The sequence below is a fragment of the Trachypithecus francoisi genome, unplaced genomic scaffold (assembly GCF_009764315.1).
Source record: "Trachypithecus francoisi isolate TF-2019V2 unplaced genomic scaffold, Tfra_2.0 Lachesis_group11, whole genome shotgun sequence".
In the NCBI taxonomy this organism is placed as follows: domain Eukaryota; kingdom Metazoa; phylum Chordata; class Mammalia; order Primates; family Cercopithecidae; genus Trachypithecus; species Trachypithecus francoisi.
In genome coordinates, this window is record NW_022681456.1 from 69,297,245 (window position 1) to 69,317,063 (window position 19,819).

General features: G+C 41.6%; 1 protein-coding gene and 1 pseudogene across 3 annotated transcripts in view; one reads left to right on the forward strand and one right to left on the reverse strand.

The window, feature by feature from the left end:
- The window catches only part of TBC1D30 (TBC1 domain family member 30), a 108,063-nt gene extending 105,147 nt beyond the window's left edge, over window positions 1-2,916 (reverse strand). For 2 of the 3 annotated variants that reach the window (XM_033221387.1, XM_033221385.1), the window contains exon 1: window positions 1,767-2,916. In XM_033221387.1, coding sequence (XP_033077278.1) covers window positions 1,767-2,244 — 478 coding nt within the window. In that variant the 5' untranslated portion in view covers window positions 2,245-2,916. The remainder of the gene's footprint in view (window positions 1-1,766) is intronic. The other variant, XM_033221386.1, reaches the window with a different exon arrangement.
- Window positions 2,917-19,040: 16,124 nt separating this feature from the next.
- Window positions 19,041-19,160, forward strand: LOC117091263 (annotated as a pseudogene).
- Window positions 19,161-19,819: the final 659 nt, after the last annotated feature.

Genomic DNA, 19,819 nt, shown 5'->3' on the forward strand with positions numbered 1-19,819 from the left:
GAGTAGTTATATTGAGGGGAATATTTTTTGAGCCTGAGAAAAAGATCAAATAACCTAAAAAGCAGCGTTCTTTACGCAGACAGCTGTATCATCACCTGATACTTTAATCTTAGCACACGAATGATGTTATCAATAAAGGGGAGAGGGAGTGTGTGTGTGTATGTGCACACGTAAGCACGCGTATGTATATATAGGACTATTATGATATGGCATTTTGTTTATCTTAATAGGGTTGACTACAAGGGAAGAAAGGTTTAACAGGCAGCTAGCCATGCAATAAGACTGAAACAGGCAAAACGAACTATTATAGGGCTTGTGGATGATTAGTTGTGTGGCCACTCATACGAAATCCACTTGCATGGTTAGCTGTACCGTTACTACTTCTTTAAACTTTAGCTTGCCAATTTTCCTCTTCAAAAAGGAAATTACTAATTCCCAGAATTCCCTCGGTGATGAAAAATGTAAAATCTTGTAAAAAGATAAATCATAATTCTTCAAAACTGATTCTGTTGGAGTCTGAAGGAACTATTGCCCTATGGGACTTGTGGCATACACAGACACTCTGAGAACAACCAAATAATTCTATAAAATGAAATGGCACCGCTACAGCTAAAGTCCCAGGCAGGGGGAGGAAACTGGAAGCCATTTGTAACAATCAGCTGGGGAAAAAAAAAAAATCTTCACTAGGAAGTCAAAAGAGGAAGCTAAAAGCTGTTTACGTAGGTCTGAGAAAGCAGACAGATTTATTCTTTTCCTATTTTTTTTTTTTTTTTTTTTAATTTTACAGTGGGAGCTGGGAGACTCTCTTGCCTTCCTCCCCTGGTAACCTAGCACAAGGACGTTACTGTCAAGAAATGTTATGGTGGCTCGACATCTGTTTTCCATACCTCACCTCATTTTGTAAATGGAGGTGTTGATATTCTATACAAAAAAAGACGCCTGTAATAACTGTGTTACTGCCTGAAAGGCAAGCTATTATGACTAGACGAAAAAAAAAAAAAGTGTGACTCGACACGAAGGCAGGAGCATCAGAGTCTCATAACAAAAGAAACACCAAATTAGCCTCTCTCCCTGAAAGCCAAGGCCATTTTCTCAGGCTGACCTCTCCATGCCAACTGAAGGTTACCAGCAGTTAAATTCTGTAATAAACCTCAACACTCTAGGGCCCTCCACTAACCTGCCACCGAGAAGGAAAAAAAGAAAACAAACAAACAAACAAAAATCCTAGTGAGCTGCCTGGAACCGTACGTTCTGGCAGAAAAAGAATTCACATGCTCTGCTTCTAAACCGCATTATCGAATTATTCTGCCTCACTAGTTAAACACTATCTAAGTGGTGTGACCAGGGAAGGCGGACTTAAAAAAAAAAAAGGAAAAGAACACCCCCAGGACTCGGCTCGATTCTGGCAGCGCCCTTCTAGGTAGGTCGGGTATACGTATCAGAACCTCCAACTCTGTCCTAACAGCTGTTCAGGTGAAATTAGAATCTGGGCTGCCTCTCCCCTTGGGGCCTCCGCGAACACACGGGGAGAGGGGAGATGGGAGGAGGGAAAAGCGGGGAAACTGCCCACTCCATCAACTGATGCTTGATTCAATTACTCCGGAGAACTTAAGAACTAAATGTGGACATAAATCTGTGCCACGGTGGGTATCTGAGCGCTCCGCCGAGCAGCCCAGGTGCGCGCCGACCAGCCCAGCGCGGGCAGAGAGGGCGAGGACAGTCCAACTACAGGAAGCCCCCCAGACCCCGCTGCGCCCGGCCCTCACCTTTCTGCCGCAGGTACAGCATCTGATGCCGCTGGCTAGGTCGCTCCTGCAGCTCCTGTAGCACGCGGGAGTCGCCGGCGCCGCTGCGGCCGCCCAGGACCACGTCTGAGCCCGAGGCCTCGGTGGAACTGTCGAGGCTGTCGCGGCGCCGCCGACGGCCCTCAGCCCCGCGGCCCCCGCCCGCCGCCTCCTCCTCCTCTGTGCAGCTGTACAGCTCGTTGAGCAGCCCGCTCACCAGGGACGCCGTGCGGCTAGTACGGACGCCGCGCGCCTCGCCGGGCTCTGTGTCCTCGTCGCCGTCCCACGAGTCCCGGGAGCCCAGCAGCCGCTCCGCCGCTCCCTGGAGGGGCGGGGCTGGGGGTGCTGCAGGAATCGCTTCTTCCTCCTGGCTCTCCAGCCTCGCCTCGCCACCGCCGCCGTGGAATTCCAGCTCCGTCCGGAGTCCCGGGCGGCCCCCGCCGGTGGGAAGGACGTCCATGGTCCCCGAGGCGCGGCCACCCGGCTCCCGCTGCTCCTCCCGCCTCGCGGCGCCGGCCAGTTCCGGGAGGAGGCGCGGCCTCGTCCTCGCCAGGGGTGCCCTCCCGGGCGCGGCGCCAGCGGGCTCTGGATCCCCGAGGTGCCCGGGCGTCCCCCGAGCCTGCACCTGAACCCCTCCCCTCCGCTCTGGACCGGGCGAGGAGACGGCCACGCCACTGCGCTACCTGGAGCCACCTGCTGCCGAGGCCCGGCCTCTACCCAGAGCGCTCTCCGGTGCGCGAGAAGGCACAGGACGTGGCCAGAACACCGTCGAGAAGAAGCCAGCAGCCTGAAGGGGGAGGGCGCTGCGGCCGCCGCCACCTTCACTTTTAATTAAGCACGTGATTTAACTCAAAAAGAGGGTGACTCTTGCCTCTTATTCAGCCGCCAGCTAGAAATAATGCCCGGGAGGGTTCTAAATGCCCATCAATAGGCCCAGGCCAGGAGCTCTCCTTCTTGACATGCTTGGAACACAATACCAGCCCTTCTCACTTTCCCACCTGATCTGAGCGCCTTCAAAAGCCTTCTTAGTTTAGTCTCTGACAATAAGCTTTCTAAAACTCTCAACACCTGGCAAATATTTAGGACTTAATAACGCTGTGAACTTCTTTCCTCCAGTGAAAAACAAAGCACTGGATTAAAATCAACGAATTCTCTGATACAAGATGTAACCAGAATGAGTGTTTAATAAATGTTCTTGAGATGACCGAACTAATACGTTAATTGAGCTAGTTTTGATGATGGTAGAATCAAAAATTTACAAGAGACCGTGAGAGATGTATCTTACACCAGACCTCAGTAGAACTTGGAGCTGCCGCTCCACTGTAGATAGTTTTGTAAAGTTAATAATTGGCAACATGTTTTAGCGCTTTTAGTATGTCAGGCACTGTTCTTAGAGATTTGCATGAATTATCCCACTTAATCCTCATTTTAACGCAATAAAGCAGATAAGTGTGGCGTTATTCTCACTTTTCAGCTGAGGAAGCTGAGGCACGGAGAGGCTAAATAACGTGTTCTTTCACAAAGAATAAAGTGAACTTTTCATAAAGTGTCTGGCTTTCATTGTGGATGAATATATATTAGTGAAACACTATTAAATACTTGACCACACTTCCAAAAGGAGTAACAACACACCTGGTGAACAACAGCGGTGTTTTGTGTTTGTTTAGCACAGTTTTGTTTTCCAAGGCACTTTCATAACAGAGCCTGACCCTACAGGTAGAAATCTGGTGTACCTTGACACCAGCACAGCAATAAAAGGGCCCTTTTTGAAACTGGAGTTAACATGAGATAAGCAGAAGTTGTATTTTTCACTTAGGTATTCAGAATTTTAAATTATACTGGAAATATTATTTTATGATTTTATAACTATATTAATGACTACTGTTACCATTTAATGTTTAAATGTATGAAATGAGAGTAGAATTTATTATTATATTGCTGTTGTTTTGTTTTTTGAGGTCTTTTTCCCTATTGTCCCTGGCATTCAATGAGTTCTGAGTCCTTCTTCATATGCCAAACTTTGCAACAAGCAGGATTTTCAGAGGAGTAAACACTGAAATTGGATCTCTTTTTTTAGTTGGCTTCCCAGCCCTTTTTATCTTTGCCCCCTAAGAAGAGATGTGATTAACTATTAGTCTTCAGCACTATTCTCATTTAGGGAATATCTATCAGGAATTACAGATAAAGAAACTCAAAGTGAGCTGAAGGGAAAAAAGAGACCAAGAAAACAATAGGTTATTGACATTCAACATTTCTAAATTAATAAGTACTTCAAAATTATTTCCCATTCCCCATCATTACCAAATCTAAAGAGAGGAAAATGGCAAACTAAAAACTAACAAGGAAAGCACACTTAAGATCATTGTACTTATTGGAATGATCTTCCCCTAGATATTGGCACGACTTTCCTCTCACCAGAGTCTCGTCTCTGCTTAAATGTTTTCTCTGTTAGCCAGGCATGGTGGCTCATGCCTGTAATCCCAGCACTTTGGGAGGCTAAGGTGGGCAGATCACGAGGTCAAGAGATTGAGACCATCCTGGCCAACATGGTGGAACCTTGACTCTACTGAAAATACAAAAATTAGCTGGACGTGATGGCCCGCACCTGAGAATCACTTGAACCCAGGAGGCAGAGGTTGCAGTGAGCCGAGATCACACCACTGCACTCCAGCCTGGGTGACAGAGCGAAACTCTGTCTAAAAAAAAAAAAAAAAAAGTCTTCTCTGTGAATCCCTCCATGACCACCCTATTTGACATTGCAGCTCCCCATCCCCCAGCTTTTCCTTAGTTCTCTTCTTTGTTCTTTTTTTCCATAATACCCTCTTCCAACACACTACAGTATATAATCTACTGATTTATTCTGTTATCTGTCTTTTGCCACTAAAATGTAAGCTTCTGAGTGCAGGAATTTTGTCTATTTTGTTCATTGATATATGCCCATGACTTAGAACAATCCCTGGCACATTGTAACTGCTCAATAAATATTTGTTTAATTAACTAATTGAATGAATACCATGAAAACCAGAGGGAAAAAACAACCAATTACCTACTTTCCTAAGAAAAGTTAACTTTAGTAAATATAATCCTAGAAGTGGTATTGGCAAAGGACAGCTGCTTTTCTCACCCTACATTACGGCCACCAGCAGACTGGCAGGCCCCACGCAAGTTCCCTGAAGCTCTGGATATAAGAGAGAACCACTGATGGCTGGGTGCAGTGGCTCACACATGTAATACCAGCACTTCGGGAGGCCAAGGCAGGCAGATCTCTCAAGACCAGGAGTTTCAGAACAACCTGGCCAACATGGTGAAACCCCATATCTACTTTAAAAGTACAAAAATTAGCCGGATGTGGTGGCACACACCTGTAATCCCAGCAACTTGAAAGGATGAGGCATGAGAATCACTTGAACCTGGGAGGCAGAGGTTGCAGAGAGCTGAGATTGCATTACTGCACTCCAGCCTGGGCAACAGAGCAAGACTCTTTTCTGGTACCACATGAATTTTAAAATAGTTTTTTCTAGTTATGTGGAGAATGTCAATGATAGTTAAATGGGAATAGCACTGAATTTATAAATTGCTTTGGGCAGTATAGCCAATTTAATGATATTGATTCTTCCATGAGCATGGAATGTTTTTCCATTTGTTTGTGTCATCTCTGATTTCTTTGAGCAGTGGTTTGTAATTTTCCTTGTAGAGATCTTTTACCTCCCTAGTTAGCTGTATTATTGGGTATTTTATTCTTTTTCTGGCAATTGTGAATGGGAGCTCATTCCTGATTTGGCCCTTGGCATGACTGTTGTTGGTGTTTAGGAATGCTAGTGATTTTTGCACATTGATTTTGTATCTTGAGACTTTGCTGAAGTTGTTTATCAGCTTAAGAAGCTTTTGGGCTGAGATGATGGGGTTTTCTAGCTATAGGATCCATGTCATCTGCAAACATGGATTGTTTGACTTCCTCTCTTCCTATTTGAATGCCCTTTATTTCTTTCTCTTGCCTGATTGCCCTGGCCAGAACTTCCAATACTACGTTGAATAGGAGCTGTGGGAGAGGGCATCCTTGTATTGTGCCTGCTTTCAAGGGGAATGCTTCCAACTTTTGCCCTTTCAGTATGATGTTAGCGGTGGGTTTGTCATATATGGCTTTTACTTTTTTGAGGTATGTCACTTCAATACCTAGTTTATTGAGAGTTTTTAACATGAATGGATGTTGAATTTTATCGAAAGCTTTTTCTGCATCTGTTGAGATAATCATGTGGTTTTTGCCTTTAGTTCTGTTTATGTGATGAATCACATTTATTGATTTGTGTCTGTTGAATTAACCTTGCATCCCAGGGATGAAGCCTGCTTGATCCTGGTGAATGAGTTTTTTGATATACTGCTGGATACAGTTTGCCAGTATTTTGTTGAGGATTTTTGCATCAATTTTCATCAAGGATATTGGCCTGAAGTTTTTTTGTAGTTGTTGTATCTCTGCCAGGTTTTGGTTTCAGGATGATGCTGGCCTCATAGAATGAGCTAGAAAGGAGTCCCTTCTTTTCAATCTTTTGAAATAGTTTCAGTGGGAATGATATCAGCTCTTCTTTGTACATCTGCTAGAATTCAGCTGTAAATCCATCTGGTTCTGAGTTTTTTTTTTTTTTTTTTGGTTGTTAGGCTATTTATTACTGCCTCGATTTCAGAACTCATTATTGGTCTGTTCAGGGACTGAATTTCTTCCTGGCTCAGTCTTAAAAGGGTGTATGTGTCCATAAATTTATCCATTTCTTCTAGATTTTCTAGTTTATGTGTGTAGATGTATTCATACTGTTCTATGATGGTTGCTTGTATTGCTGTGGGTTCAGTGGTAGTATTCCCCTTATTTCTCATTGTGTTTATTTGAATCTTCTCTCTTTTCTTGTTAGTCTAATGGTCTATTTTATTAATTTTTTCAGAAAAAAAACTACCTCCTGGATTCGCTTATCTTTTGAATGATTTTTCATGTCTCTATCTCCTTCGTTCACCTCTGATTTTGGTTATTTATTGTCTTCTGCTAGCTTTTGGATTTGTTTTCTCTTGCTTCTCTATTTCTCTTTTTTTTTTTTTTTTTTTTTTTTTGAGACGGAGTCTCGCTCTGTCACCCAGGCTGGAGTGCACTGGCCAGATCTCAGCTCACTGCCAGCTCCGCCTCCCAGGTTTACGCCATTCTCCTGCCTCAGCCTCCCGAGTAGCTGGGATTACAGGCACCCGCCACCTCGCCCGGCTAGTTTTTTGTATTTTTTTAGTAGAGACGGGGTTTCACCATGTTCGCCAGGATGGTCTCGATCTCCTGACCTCGTGATCCGCCCGTCTCGGCCTCCCAAAGTGCTGGGATTACAGGCTTGAGCCACCGCGCCCGGCCGCTTCTCTATTTCTTTTAACTGTGATGTTAGGTTGTTAACTTGAGATCTTTCTAACTTTCTGATGAGGGTGTTTAGCTGTGTCCCAGAGATTCTGGTATGTTGTATCTTTTTTCTCTTTAATTTCGAAGAGCTTCTTGAGTTCTGCCTTAATTTCATTTATTTACTCAAATCATTCAGGAGCAGGTTATTCAATTTCCATGTAATTGTACAGTTTTGAATGAATTTCCTAGTCTTGAGTTCTAATGTGATTGCACTGTGGTCTGAAAGATTGTTATGATTTCAGTTCTTTTGTATTTGCTGAGAGGTGTTTTACTTCTGATTATGTCATTGATTTTATAGTAAGTGGCATGTGGCAATGAGAAGAATGTATTTTCTGTTGTTTTTGTGTGGAGAGTTCCGTAGATATCAATCACACCCATTTGATCCAGTGCTGAGTTCAGGTCATGAATATCTTTGTTAATTTTCTTTCTTGATGATCTGTCTAATATTGTCAGCAGGGTGTTAAAGTCTCTCACTATTGTGTGAAACTCTAAGTCTCTTTGAAGGTCTCTAAGAATGTGCTTTATGAATCTGTGTGTTCCTGTGTTGGGTGCATATACATTTAGAATAGTTAGGTCTTCTTGTTGAATTGAACCCTTTACCATTATATAATGCCCCCTTTGTCTTTTTTTATCTTTGTTGGCTTCAAGTTTGTTTTGTTAGAAACTAGGATTGCAACCCCTGCTTTTTTCTGTTTTCCATTTGCTTGGTAAATTTTCTTCCATTCCTGTATTTTGAGCCTATGTGCGTCATTGCATGTGATATGGGTCTCTTGAAGACAGCATACCAATAAGTCATGGTTCTTTATCCAGCTTGCTATTCTGTGTCTTTTAATTGGTCATTTAGCCCATTTACATTTAAGGTTATTATTGATATGTATAAATTTGATCCTGTCATGATGATGTTGTTAACTGGTTATTTTGCAGGCTTGTTTATGTGGTTGTTTGATAGTGTCACTGCTTTGTGTACTACAGTGTGTTTTGCAGTAGCTAGTAACGGTCTTCTCCTTCCATATATATATATAATATTTTTTTTTTGAGACAGAGTCTCACTCTGTTGCCCAGGCTGGAGTGCAGTGGTGCAATCTCAGCTCACTGCAACCTCTGCCTCCTGGGTTCAACCAATTCTCATGCCTCAGCCTCTGAGGTAGTTGGGATTACAGGTGTGCAACATAACACTCAGCTAATTTTTGTACTTTCAGTAGAGACGGGGTTTCACCATGTTGCCCAGACTGGTTTCAAACTCTTGGTCTTAAGTAATGTGCCCACCTTGGCCTCCCAAAGTGCTGGGATTACAGACGTGAGCCACCACACGTGGCCTTCTTTCCATATTTAGCGCTTCCTTCAGGAACTCTTGTAAGTCAGGTCTGGTAGTAATGAATTCCCTTAGCATTTGCTTGTCTGAAAAGGATCTTATTTCTCCTTTGCTTATGAAGCTTAGTTGGCCAGATATGAAATTCTGGGTTGAAAATTATTTTCTTTAAGAATGTTGAGTATTGGTCCCCAATCTCTTCTGGCTTATAGGTTTTCCTCTGAGAGGTCTATTGTTAGTCTGATGGGCTTCCCTTTGTAAGTGACCTGGCTTTTCTCTCTAGGTCCCTTTAACATTTTTTCTTTCATTTTGACCTTGCGGAATGTGATAATTATGTGTCTTGGGGATGATCTTCCCATGGAGTATCTTCCTGGGGTTCTCTGCATTTCCTGAATTTAAATGTTGGACTGTCTAGCTAGGTTGGGGAAGTTCTCATGGATGATATCCTAAAGTGTGTTTTCCAAATTAGTTCCATTCTCCCCATCTCTTTACCAATCAAAGATTCAGTCTCTTTACGTAATCTCATATTTCTCAGAGGTTTTGTTCATTCGTTTTCATTCTTTCTTCTTTATTCTTGACTGTCTGTCTTATTTCAGAAAGAGAGTCTTCAAGCTCTGAGATTCTTTTCTCTGCTTGGCCTATTATACTATTAATACTTGTGATTGCATTATGAAATTCTTGTAGTGTGCCTTTCAGCTCTATCAGGTTGGTTACATTCTTCTCTATTCTGGCTATTTTGTCTGTCAGCTCCTGTGATGTTTTATCACGATTTTTAGCTTCCTTCCATTGGGTTACAACATGCTCCTTTAATGCAGTGAAGTTTGTTCCTATCCATATTCTGAATTCTACTTCTGTCATTTCAGCCATCACAGCCTTGGCATGGTTCCGAACCCTTGCTGGAGAGGTGATGTAGTCATTTGGAGGAAAGAGGGCATTTTGGCTTTTTGAGTTTTCAGCATTCTTGTGCTGCTTCCTTCTCATCCTTGTGGGATTATTTATTTTCAATCTTTGAGGTTGCTGACCTTTGGATGGTTTTTGTTTTTATTTTTGTTTTTCTTTTAACAACCTGACAACTTTTCTGTAGGGCTGCTGTGGTTTGCTGGCAGGCAAACCTTGAAATGGTGAATAATTTTGTTTTTAAATTTGGTGTTTTGGCTGGGCACGGTGGCTTACAGCTGTAATCCCAGCACTTTGGGACCTGCCAAGGTGGGCAATCACGAGGTCAGGAGATTGAGACCATCTTGGCCAACATGGTGAAACCCCATCTCCACTAAAACACACACACAAAAAAAAATTAGCTGGCCATCGTGGCATTTGCCTGTAGTCCCAGCTACATGGGAGGCTGAGGCAGGGGAGTCACTTGAACCCAGGAGGCGAGGTTGCAGTGAGCTGAGATCGCACCACTGCACTCCAGCCTGGTGACAAAGCAAGACTCCGTCTCAAAAAAAAAAAAAAAAAAGAGAAAAGAAGAAGAAGAAGAAGAAGAAGAAGAGGAGGAAGAAGAAGAAGAGGAAGAAGAAGAAGAAGAGATTGGTGTTTTATAAGTGCAGTCATATGGGACAATGGCCACGTGCATGAGAAGTGGAGTTATGCCAAGCTAGGAGGTCCAGCAGGCACCCTGCACCAGGCACCATGCGATTGTCACACATGCACACCTGAGGGCAGTCATGGGCACTTAAGGGCCCCAAAGTAGCTAGATAGGGACCAGTGCTGGCTGACAGCAGCAATAGCTGAGAAGCAGCAGCAGTGGTGGAAGCAGTAGGAAAGTAAAGGGATTCTGCATAAAGCCAGCCCTAGGACCTGCTGTGGAAGCCTAGCTTGCCTGGCTACTTCCCAAATCCCATCTTTGTGGCATTTGCACGAATCTTAATTTTCAGGCTTGAGAGACGGGACAGAAATTGCCAGTTCAGGTAGTACACACTGTCATTAAATTATTACTAAAAAAAAAAGCATACTCAGACATTGTAATAAACCATATCAGGGAACTATTACAATTCTTCAGAGTTTAGAGTCTCTACTTTTGAAAACTTACGCAACGTGGCAAATCAAATATCCCCAGTTTTAGAAATATAAATTTAAAGATGTTTGCATTTGACAAAAAAGAACGCTATTTTCATAGGAAGTTTCGGATGAGCCAATTATTAATTAAAATTGCTTTTTCCTTGTAATTAGAGATATGGTGATAGAATGTATAAATAAGCACTTTGAATTGTATAAAAGTTTGAAGCCATGGAGTTTTTCAAATGACCTTCAAAAGTTACTGGAAATGTCAAAGGAAATGTTACAATGTAATTGTTATGCCAGTTACAATTTTACAATTGCAAAATTACAATAATTTATACTTTACATTAAAAATTAAATTCAACTTAAAACTGATTCATAGGAAGAGTTAAACACTTTTCAAAAAAATTTTTCAGCCAAGTCCAGTGACTCACACCTGTAATCCCAGTACTTTGGGAGGCCAAGGCAGGTGGATCACAAGGTCAGGAGTTCGAGACCAGCCTGGCCAACATGGTAAAACCCCATCTCTGGGTTTGTATTTGGGTCTACCCAAATACAAAAAGTAGTCCAGGCGTGGTGGCATGGTGGCTCACGCCTGTAATCCCAGCACTTTGGGAGGCTGAGGCAGGCAGATCGCAAGGTCAGGAGTTCAAGACCAGCCTGGCCAAGATGGTGAAACCTGTCTCTACTAAAAATACAAAAAAATAAAATAAAATAGCCTGGCGTGGTGGCACGTGCCTGTAATCCCAGCTACTTGGGAGGCAAAGGCAGAGACTTGCTTGAATCTGGGAGGTGGAGGTTGCAGTGAGCCGAGATCACACTACTGCACTCCAGCCTGGGCAACAAAGCAAGACTCTGACTCAAAAAAAAACAAGGCGTGGTGGCTCAAGCCTGTAATCCCAGCACTTTGGGAGGCCGAGACGGGCGGATCACGAGGTCAGGAGATTGAGACCATCCTGGCTAACACAGTGAAACCCCGTCTCTACTAAAAATACAAAAAACTAGCCAGGCGAGGTGGCGGGCGCCTGTAGTCCCAGCTACTTGGGAGGCTGAGGCAGGAGAATGGCATAAACCCGGGAGGCGGAGCTTGCAGTGAGCTGAGATCCGGCCACTGCACTCCAGCCTGGGCAACAGAGCGAGACTCCGTCTCAAAAAATAAATAAATAAATAAAAGAAAGAAATGCAAAATGCAGCAGTTTGTTTTTACTTTGGAGGCAATGCCATGACACACCCCAGGACCCCTAAAAATCTTTACTGAAGTACCAAGTTTCTAAATTTTCACAGAGCCTGTCTCCCACCCCCTGGAGCACGCATATCTTATCAAGGTGTCCAGATGCTAGTCACCTCTTTTTCATCATGCCTGATCAGCATGATGTCATCAATGTATTGGATGAATAAGATGTTCTGCAGGATGCCCGGGCAGTCTCTGGATTTGTCAGGGCTGTATTATAACACATAGTCACATAGTACATATTGTGACACAGAGATAACATAACCTTGGGGCAAAACTGTAGCTGTCTTTTGTTCATTCTGTATGAATGTGAAGTTTTTCTGAGCCTCTTTTCCGAATGGGACAGAAAAGAACGCATTCACCAAATTGGTGGCTGCTTACAATTTACCTGTGGTCGTATTGATCTTGTCTAGGAAAGGTATCAAATCCAGCATGGCCACAGCATCAGGACTAATACTTGGTTGAGCTTGTGGTAGGCCATGATCATTTCCCATGATCCTTTCTGCAGGGGCCAGACTGGTTACTTAAATGGTGATATGATAGGGACCACCAAGATTTGGCAATTTTGTTAATCTTTCCAAAGGATCAGCTTTTGCTTCCATTGATTTTTCTCTATTTTTTTTCTATCCTCTGTTTCATTAATTTCTGCTCTATTTTTTATTATTTCCTTCCTTCTGCTTGGTTTAGGTTTATTTTGCTTTCTTTGGTGTCTTAAGGTAGAAGGTTAAATTAATGATATGAGATCATTCTTCTTTTTTTTAAATATAGGCATTTACAGTTGCCAGTTACTCTTCAAGCTCTATCTTAGCTGTATCCCAAGTTTTAGTAGGTTGTGTATTCATATTCATTCATCTCAAAGTATTTTCTAATTTCCCTTTTGATTTCTGTTTTAATCCACTTATTATTTAGGAGTATGTTGTTTCATTTCCAAATATTTGTGAGCTACCCAAATTTCTCTAGAAATCTTATCATGTTCTAATTTTATTTCATTATGGTGAGAGAATATACTTGTATTATTTTTATCCTTTTGGATTCATCGAGGTTTGTTTTATGGCCTAGTGCATGATCTATCCTGGAGAACATTTCACAGGCACTTGAGAAGAGTATTCTGCTCTTTTTGGGTGGAGAGTTCTGTAGATCTCTGTTAGGTCTACCTATTTTATAATGTTGTTCATGTATTCTATTTCCTTGTTCATCTTCTGCCTAGCTACTCTATCCATTATTGCAAGCGGGGTGTTGAAGTTTCCAACTATTACTGGGTTGTCCATTTTTTCCTTTATTTCTATCAGTTTTTGCTTCAAGAATTTTGGCACTTTGTTAGGTTCATATATAATTGTTATATCTTCCTGATGGATTAAACCTTTTATTACAAAATGCCCTGTTTTATCTCTATTCATATTTTTGTCATAAAGTCTACTTTTCTTTATTACTAGTTTCCAGAATTTTGATTGTGATGTTTCCCAGTATGATTTTCTTTGTTTTTCTGTATGGGGTTTATTGAATTTCTTGAATCTGATATCAGAGTTTTCTCTATAAGTAGACAGCAACTATTATTTCTTCAAAAAATTATTTCTTCCTTCTGGAATTCCAATTACGTAAATAGTAGACCCCATGATTTTGTTTCACAGGTCACAGGGGCCCTGCTCATTTTTGTTTTCACTTTTTCTCTCTTTGCTTTATTTTGGATAATTTTCTCTTGCTATATCTTCAAGTTGACTTATCTCTCCACTGCATATTGTTTAATCATCTGTTAATCCATGTAGTGAATTTTCAGATATAGGACTACACAGTTATAGATTTTATTTGTATTTATTTATTTTTGAGACAGGGTCTCCCTCTGTCACCCAGGTTGGAGTGCAGTGGCATGATCATGGCTCACTGCAGCCTGGACCTCCCAGGCTCAAGTGATCCTCCCATCTCAGCCTCCTAACTAGCTGGGACTACAGAAGCATACCACCAAGCCCAGCTAATTTTGTGTATTTTGTTTGTTTGCTTGTTTGTTTTGTAGAGGTGGGGTTTTGGCAAGTTGCCCAGGCTGGTCTCAAACTCCTGGGCTCAAGCCATCTGCCCACCTAGGCCTCCCAAAGTGCTCGGATTACAAGTGTGTGCCACTGAGCCTGGCCCAGTTATATATCATCTACCTCTCTTCTCAACTGGCTCATGATTTTCTTTAAACACTTGAACAAGTTATAATAGGAGTTTTAACACACTAATCTATGTTAACTTCTTCATCCCTATCATTTATTATCTGTTTCTATTGACAATTTTTTCTTCTGGTCAGGGGGTTATATTTTCCTATTTGGAGCCTGTATGGGGTCACGTTTTCCTATTTGGGAGCCTGCATAGTAATTTTTTTTTTTTTTTTTTTTTGAGACGGAGTCTTGCTCTGTTGCCCAGGCTGGAGTACAGTGGCACCATCTCGGCTCACTGTAAGCTCCGCCTCCCGGGTTCACGCCATTCTCCTGCCTCAGCCTCCGAAGTAGCTAGGACTACAAGTGCCTGCCACCAGGCTCGGCTAATTTTTTGTATTTTTAGTAGAGACGGTGTTTCACGTCATTAGCCAGGATGGTCTGGATCTCCTGACCTTATGATCTGCCCACCTCAGCCCCCAAAGTGCTGGGATTACAGGCGTGAGCCACCGCGCCCGAGCCCTGTGTAGTAATTTTCTTATTGGACGCAGGACATTGTGAATTTCATACTGTTGAATATCTAGGTTTCGTAGTCTTCCCTTAAAGAGCGTTGAGCCTTATTCTGGAAGGCAAGTTACTTTCCTTGCAGGTTAGTCTGATCTTTTGAGGACTGTACCCAAGCTTTGTTTCTGTGGGTGCAGAGTACTTTTTACTCATGATAGTTTAGCTCCACTATTAGGGCATGACCTTTCCAGGTTCTTAAGGAATGCTCCTGATGATCAAGGAGGACTTTCCCCTATGGCTGGTTGGATCTCAAACATGCCAACCTTTCTGAGAATTATTTATTTTACATTTCCTTGGTCATTCTTTGCCTTGCCTTCTGGTGGTGTTGCACCCTGTGAATGCACATCTCAGTGTTCAGCAAAGTTTCAGAAAGACATCTGTGTAAACTTATGGAGCTTTTAAATCTATACAGCATCCTTCTCTTTGGAATTCTTTCCTGCAAACTTCCAGCTGCCTCGATCTCCCTCAACCTTGATCTCTCTCCACCCAAAGTTAGTAAGTCAACTTTGTCAGGCATGAGATACTTTTTCCTGCTCTCTGGTTCAGAATATCCCTCCATCAGGCAAAAAGTTGGAGTAATTGTTTGCTTCTCTTTACACCTGGATCACAGTCCTTCACTATTGTCCCTTGTATAAAAGCATCTATATTGCCCTGTTTTCTAGTTGTTTTTAGCAAGAGAATTAGTCTGGCACTGTTACTCCATCATGGCCAGAGATAGAAGTTTTGAGGTTATTAAATGTTAAGTGAAAGTTACACTTCAGAGGTCATGATGAAAAGTACTATTGTTCCTATAATGAAAATTCCACAGGAAATTTCCAACTAATAGCTGAATTGGATCCATTTTTGCTTAAGCTCTTGGAAAAACATGTCAAAATGAAAAAATTACTTATTTTACTGAAAAGATTTATGGAAAAAATTGAAATAATTAAAATATATGTTTAAAAAGTGGTAAGTCAATGGCTGGGCACGGTAGCTCACGCCTGTAATCCCAGCACTTTGGGAGGCCGAGGCAGGCAGATCACCTGAGGTCAGGAGTTCGAGACCAGCCTGACCGACACGGAGAAACCCCGTCTCTACTAAAACTACAAAATTAGCTGGGCGTGGTGGCATGTGCGGTAATTCCAGCTACTCAGGAGGCTGAGGCAGGAGAATCGCCTGAACCTAGGAGGCGAGGTTGCAGTGAGCCGAGATCGCACCATTGCACTCCAGCCTGGGCAACAAAAGTGAAACTCCGTCTCAAAAAAAAAAAAAAGTGGTAAGTCAAACACATAACCAAACACCAAATAATATTATATATTCTATTCTGGATACGACAACCACTGATTAGTTGGCAATTATTAGGCACTACTTTCTAATAGGAAACCCTATGGGCAATTTTTAAACATTTTTAGCCAACTGAAAACATCTGAGACATTATTCAACAAAGTAAAACAAGATTGTTATTTTAACCTGTGGTTAAACAGCATTTACAATGAGTCATCTGTTAACACAGCTATTATAATGATTAGGAAAAAGGGCTGCATGGTCTTTAAAAAACAACTTGGCTAGGCTGGTCGCGGTGGCTCATGCCTATAATCCCAGCACTTTGGGAGGCCAAGGTGGGTGGATCACCTAAGGTCAGGAGTTTGAGACCAAACCAATATGGCAAAACCCTGTCTCTACTAAAAATACAAAAATTAGCTGGGTGTGGTGGCGCACACCTGTAACCCCAGCTACTTGGGAGGGTGAGGCAGGAGAATCGCTTGAACCTGGGAGGTGGAGGTTGTAGTGAGCTGAGATCGTGCCACTGCACTCTAGCCTGGTGACAGAGGAAGACTCTATCTCAAAAAAGAAAAAAAAAAAAAAATTAATAGGATACGAAACCAAAGTGATAAAGATGAATGAGAAAGTAAAGAGAAATTATCCTGACATTGAGAAGTAAAGAGTAACAAAAAAAAGTTTCAATCATAAGAAGAACAGTAATTCATTAAGAGGAAGAGAATAATCATTTCACACTGTATACATATATGAAAACATGTACACCTTAAATATACATAATTTTGTTAATTATATCTCAATAAAGCTGGAAAGAGGAAGAGATAAATTGCAAAATTAAAGTAATAAATAGGCTATTAAACTGATAATTTGTGAATTATATAAACTCATTGAAAAATATTCAAATTTCTTTCTGATTTGATCTCACACTAGCATTGAGGAAGATGACATAAAACTCACAATACATGATTACAATGAACACATTGATGACAAATGAGTGACTTCAATTCAAAAACTACATAAGATTAATAACTGTGTAAGAAAAGGCCAGGTGTGGTGATTCAACACCTATAATCCCAGCACTTTGGGAGGCCGAGGCTGGTGGATCACCTGAAGTCAGGAGTTCGAGACCGGCCTGGCCAACATGGCGAAACCCCATCTCTATTAAAAATACAAAAATTAGACGGGCATAGTGACGCATGCCTGTAATCCCAGCTACTCAGGAGGCTGAGGCAGGAGAATCACTTGAACCTAGGAGGTGGAGGTTGCAGTGAGCCAAGAGTGCAGACAGAGCAAGACTCCATCTCAAAAAATAAAATAAAATAAAATACAGAATGTCACGAAATGCCTATGTTAAGAGGATATTTGATAGAGTTTTCTGAAATTTGACAAAAATACTAAACATATATATATATATATAAAACCAATAATGAACTGTGCAGGTAAAAAATAACTTTTCTGAATTATCACTAATAAAAAGCAAATACTGATCAAATACACTAGCAAAAAAACTAAATTATCTTTCTATTCTCTTTAGAAAATATGATAAACTATCATCATATGAAGAGATGATTAAAGAGTACATAGCCATATAATGTAAGCGGAAAAAAGTATGAAGAAGTATGCCTGGCGGTTACTTAACAAAAATATGTTACTTTAAGTTTTTGCATTATTTGTAATATTTTTCAATTTTTAAAAATGTATAACATTGTATTTTGTTTTAGTCTAAATACATATTGAGTTGTGTACCTACTTTTGTATCTAAAATTATTATTCTTTTTCTTAAGGAGCCCCCACTCACCAAATGCACATAAACTTCAGGCCCCCAAAAATTTGAATCTGCCCGTTAGCTACTTTTCTCTCCACCTAATTGGTCTACCCTTACCCATACTTGTCCTCTTCCAATCTGTTCTTCATGCCACAGTCTAAAGGATCTTCTAAAAGTTCATGTATGATTATATTTCTCTCGTATTCTTTCAGTAATTTCCAATTAGCCTTACTATAAAAACCCAAGTCCTTAAATAGGATCTGGGTCCTCACCACCTCTCTCCCTCTGCTCTAACCACACTGGCTTCTTCTAGTTATTGCAATGCACCAGCTCAGGACCTTTGCATATGCTGTACTCTGTGCCTAGGAGACATTCCACCCAATACTCCATTAACAAATTATCTCCTACTCAAACTTCAGATTTCACTCAAAGATCACTTCCTCAGGGCACCTTAGACTAAGTGAGCCTCCTACCACCTTAAATGCTCACTGCACCCTTTACTTTTCCTTCACAGCATGTCTATTTGTAATCATATCCAAGATACAAGATTAGATTGTCAATCTCTCTGCCATTAGACTGCAAATTCGATGAACGAGGGACAATGTCTCTTAGGCACTAGTGTAGCAGTGTTACCAGAAAGGGGTCCTGATCCAGACACCAAGAAAGGGCTCTTGGATCTCAGGCAAGGAAGAATTCAGGACAAGACCATAGAGTAAAGTGAAAGCAAGTTTATTAAGAAAGTAGAGGAATAAAAGAATGCCTACTCCATAGGCAGAGCAGCCCGAGGCTCCCGGTTGCCTATTTTTATGGTTATTTCTTGATGATATGCTAAACAAGGGATGGATTATTCATGCCTCCCCTTTTTAGACCATAGAGGGTACCATCCTGACATTCCCATGGCATTTGTAAACCATCATGGTGCTGGTGGGAGTTTAGCAGTGAGGATGGCCAGAGGTCACTTTCATCACCCTCTTGGTTTTGGTGGGTTTTATCCCGCTTCTTTACTGCTACCTGTTTCATCAGTAAGATCTTTATGACCTGCATCCTGTATCTTGTATCTTTATGACCTCCTATCTCATCTTGTGACTTAGAATGCATAACCATCTGGGAATGCAGCACAGCAGGCCTCAACTTTATTTTACCCAGCCCCTATTCAAGATGGAATTGCTCTGGTTCAATCGCCTCTGACAGCAGCATCCTGAACAAAGCGGTCAACTAATTACACAATTTCTGGCCTCAAACAGTTTATAATCTAACCTTGAAAAAAAAAAAAAAAGAAAAGAAAAGAAACAATTTTACAATTTGGGACATCAATACAGATGAAATAGGTTCTTTTTTTGTGTAAGAAAGTCTTCCTGGAAGTCTTGAAACCTGACTACGTAAGGATTAGTTATTCTAACTAGCTTGAAAAATTGGCCTAGGCCAAGGTTGTAACCAAGTATTCTGGTTGTCTAGGAACTGCTCTGGCAATATTTCCGGCATAATTGTTTCTTGCAGAAAAACTACTTAATTTTTTTAAAGCTTCTTTTGCCTTCTGTAGGCTTACTTAAAAACAAACAAACAAACGAAAATAGTATTAAGATCCTTTTGTGGTTCATAAGCCTGATGATTGGGTTTTCACGCTATTGTGTGAGTTAACGACCCCTACCTCAAACCCGTACCTCAAATCTTGTTAGGACTCGGCACATTACCCCTCTGTGGTGAAAAAAACAAAGTAATAAAGGTAATTCTTTTTTTTTTTTTTTTTTTGCATAAGACCTATCCTTGTACACATAAGGTTTCAAAGTGCTTCCATCATTATTTTTACCTTATAGTATAGTGTTTTCATGAGTTTCTGTATTTTTATTTATTTTTTATTATATTTTAAGTTCTGGGATAGTTTTCACGAGTTTTAAGAGACTCTTCTTGGCAAACAGATCAACTCAGAGAAAATACTTTTACCAGCAAGGAGGTTCTACCCTGTTATATCGGTCTAGGGACATGACTTGACAGTTCACCTTGCCAGGAAGATCTCTGTGATTTTTTTTGTTTGTTAGTTTGGTTTGAGACAGAGTCTCGCTCTGTTCCTGAAGCCTGAGTGCAGTGGCGCACTGTAAGTTCCGCCTCCCGGATTCAAGCCATTCTCGTGCCTCAGCCTCCCGTGTAGCTGGGATTACAGGTGCGTGCCACCATGACCAGCTACATTTGTATTTTAGTAGAGACCGGGTTTCGCCATGTTGGCCAGGCTGGTCTCAAACTCCTGACCTCAGGTGATACACCCGCCTCAGCCTCCCAAAGTGTTGGGATTACAGGCGTGAGTCACCGCGCCCCATCAGATGTTTTTATAAACGTCAGGAGAGGGGCAAAGTCGAATTGTTCCA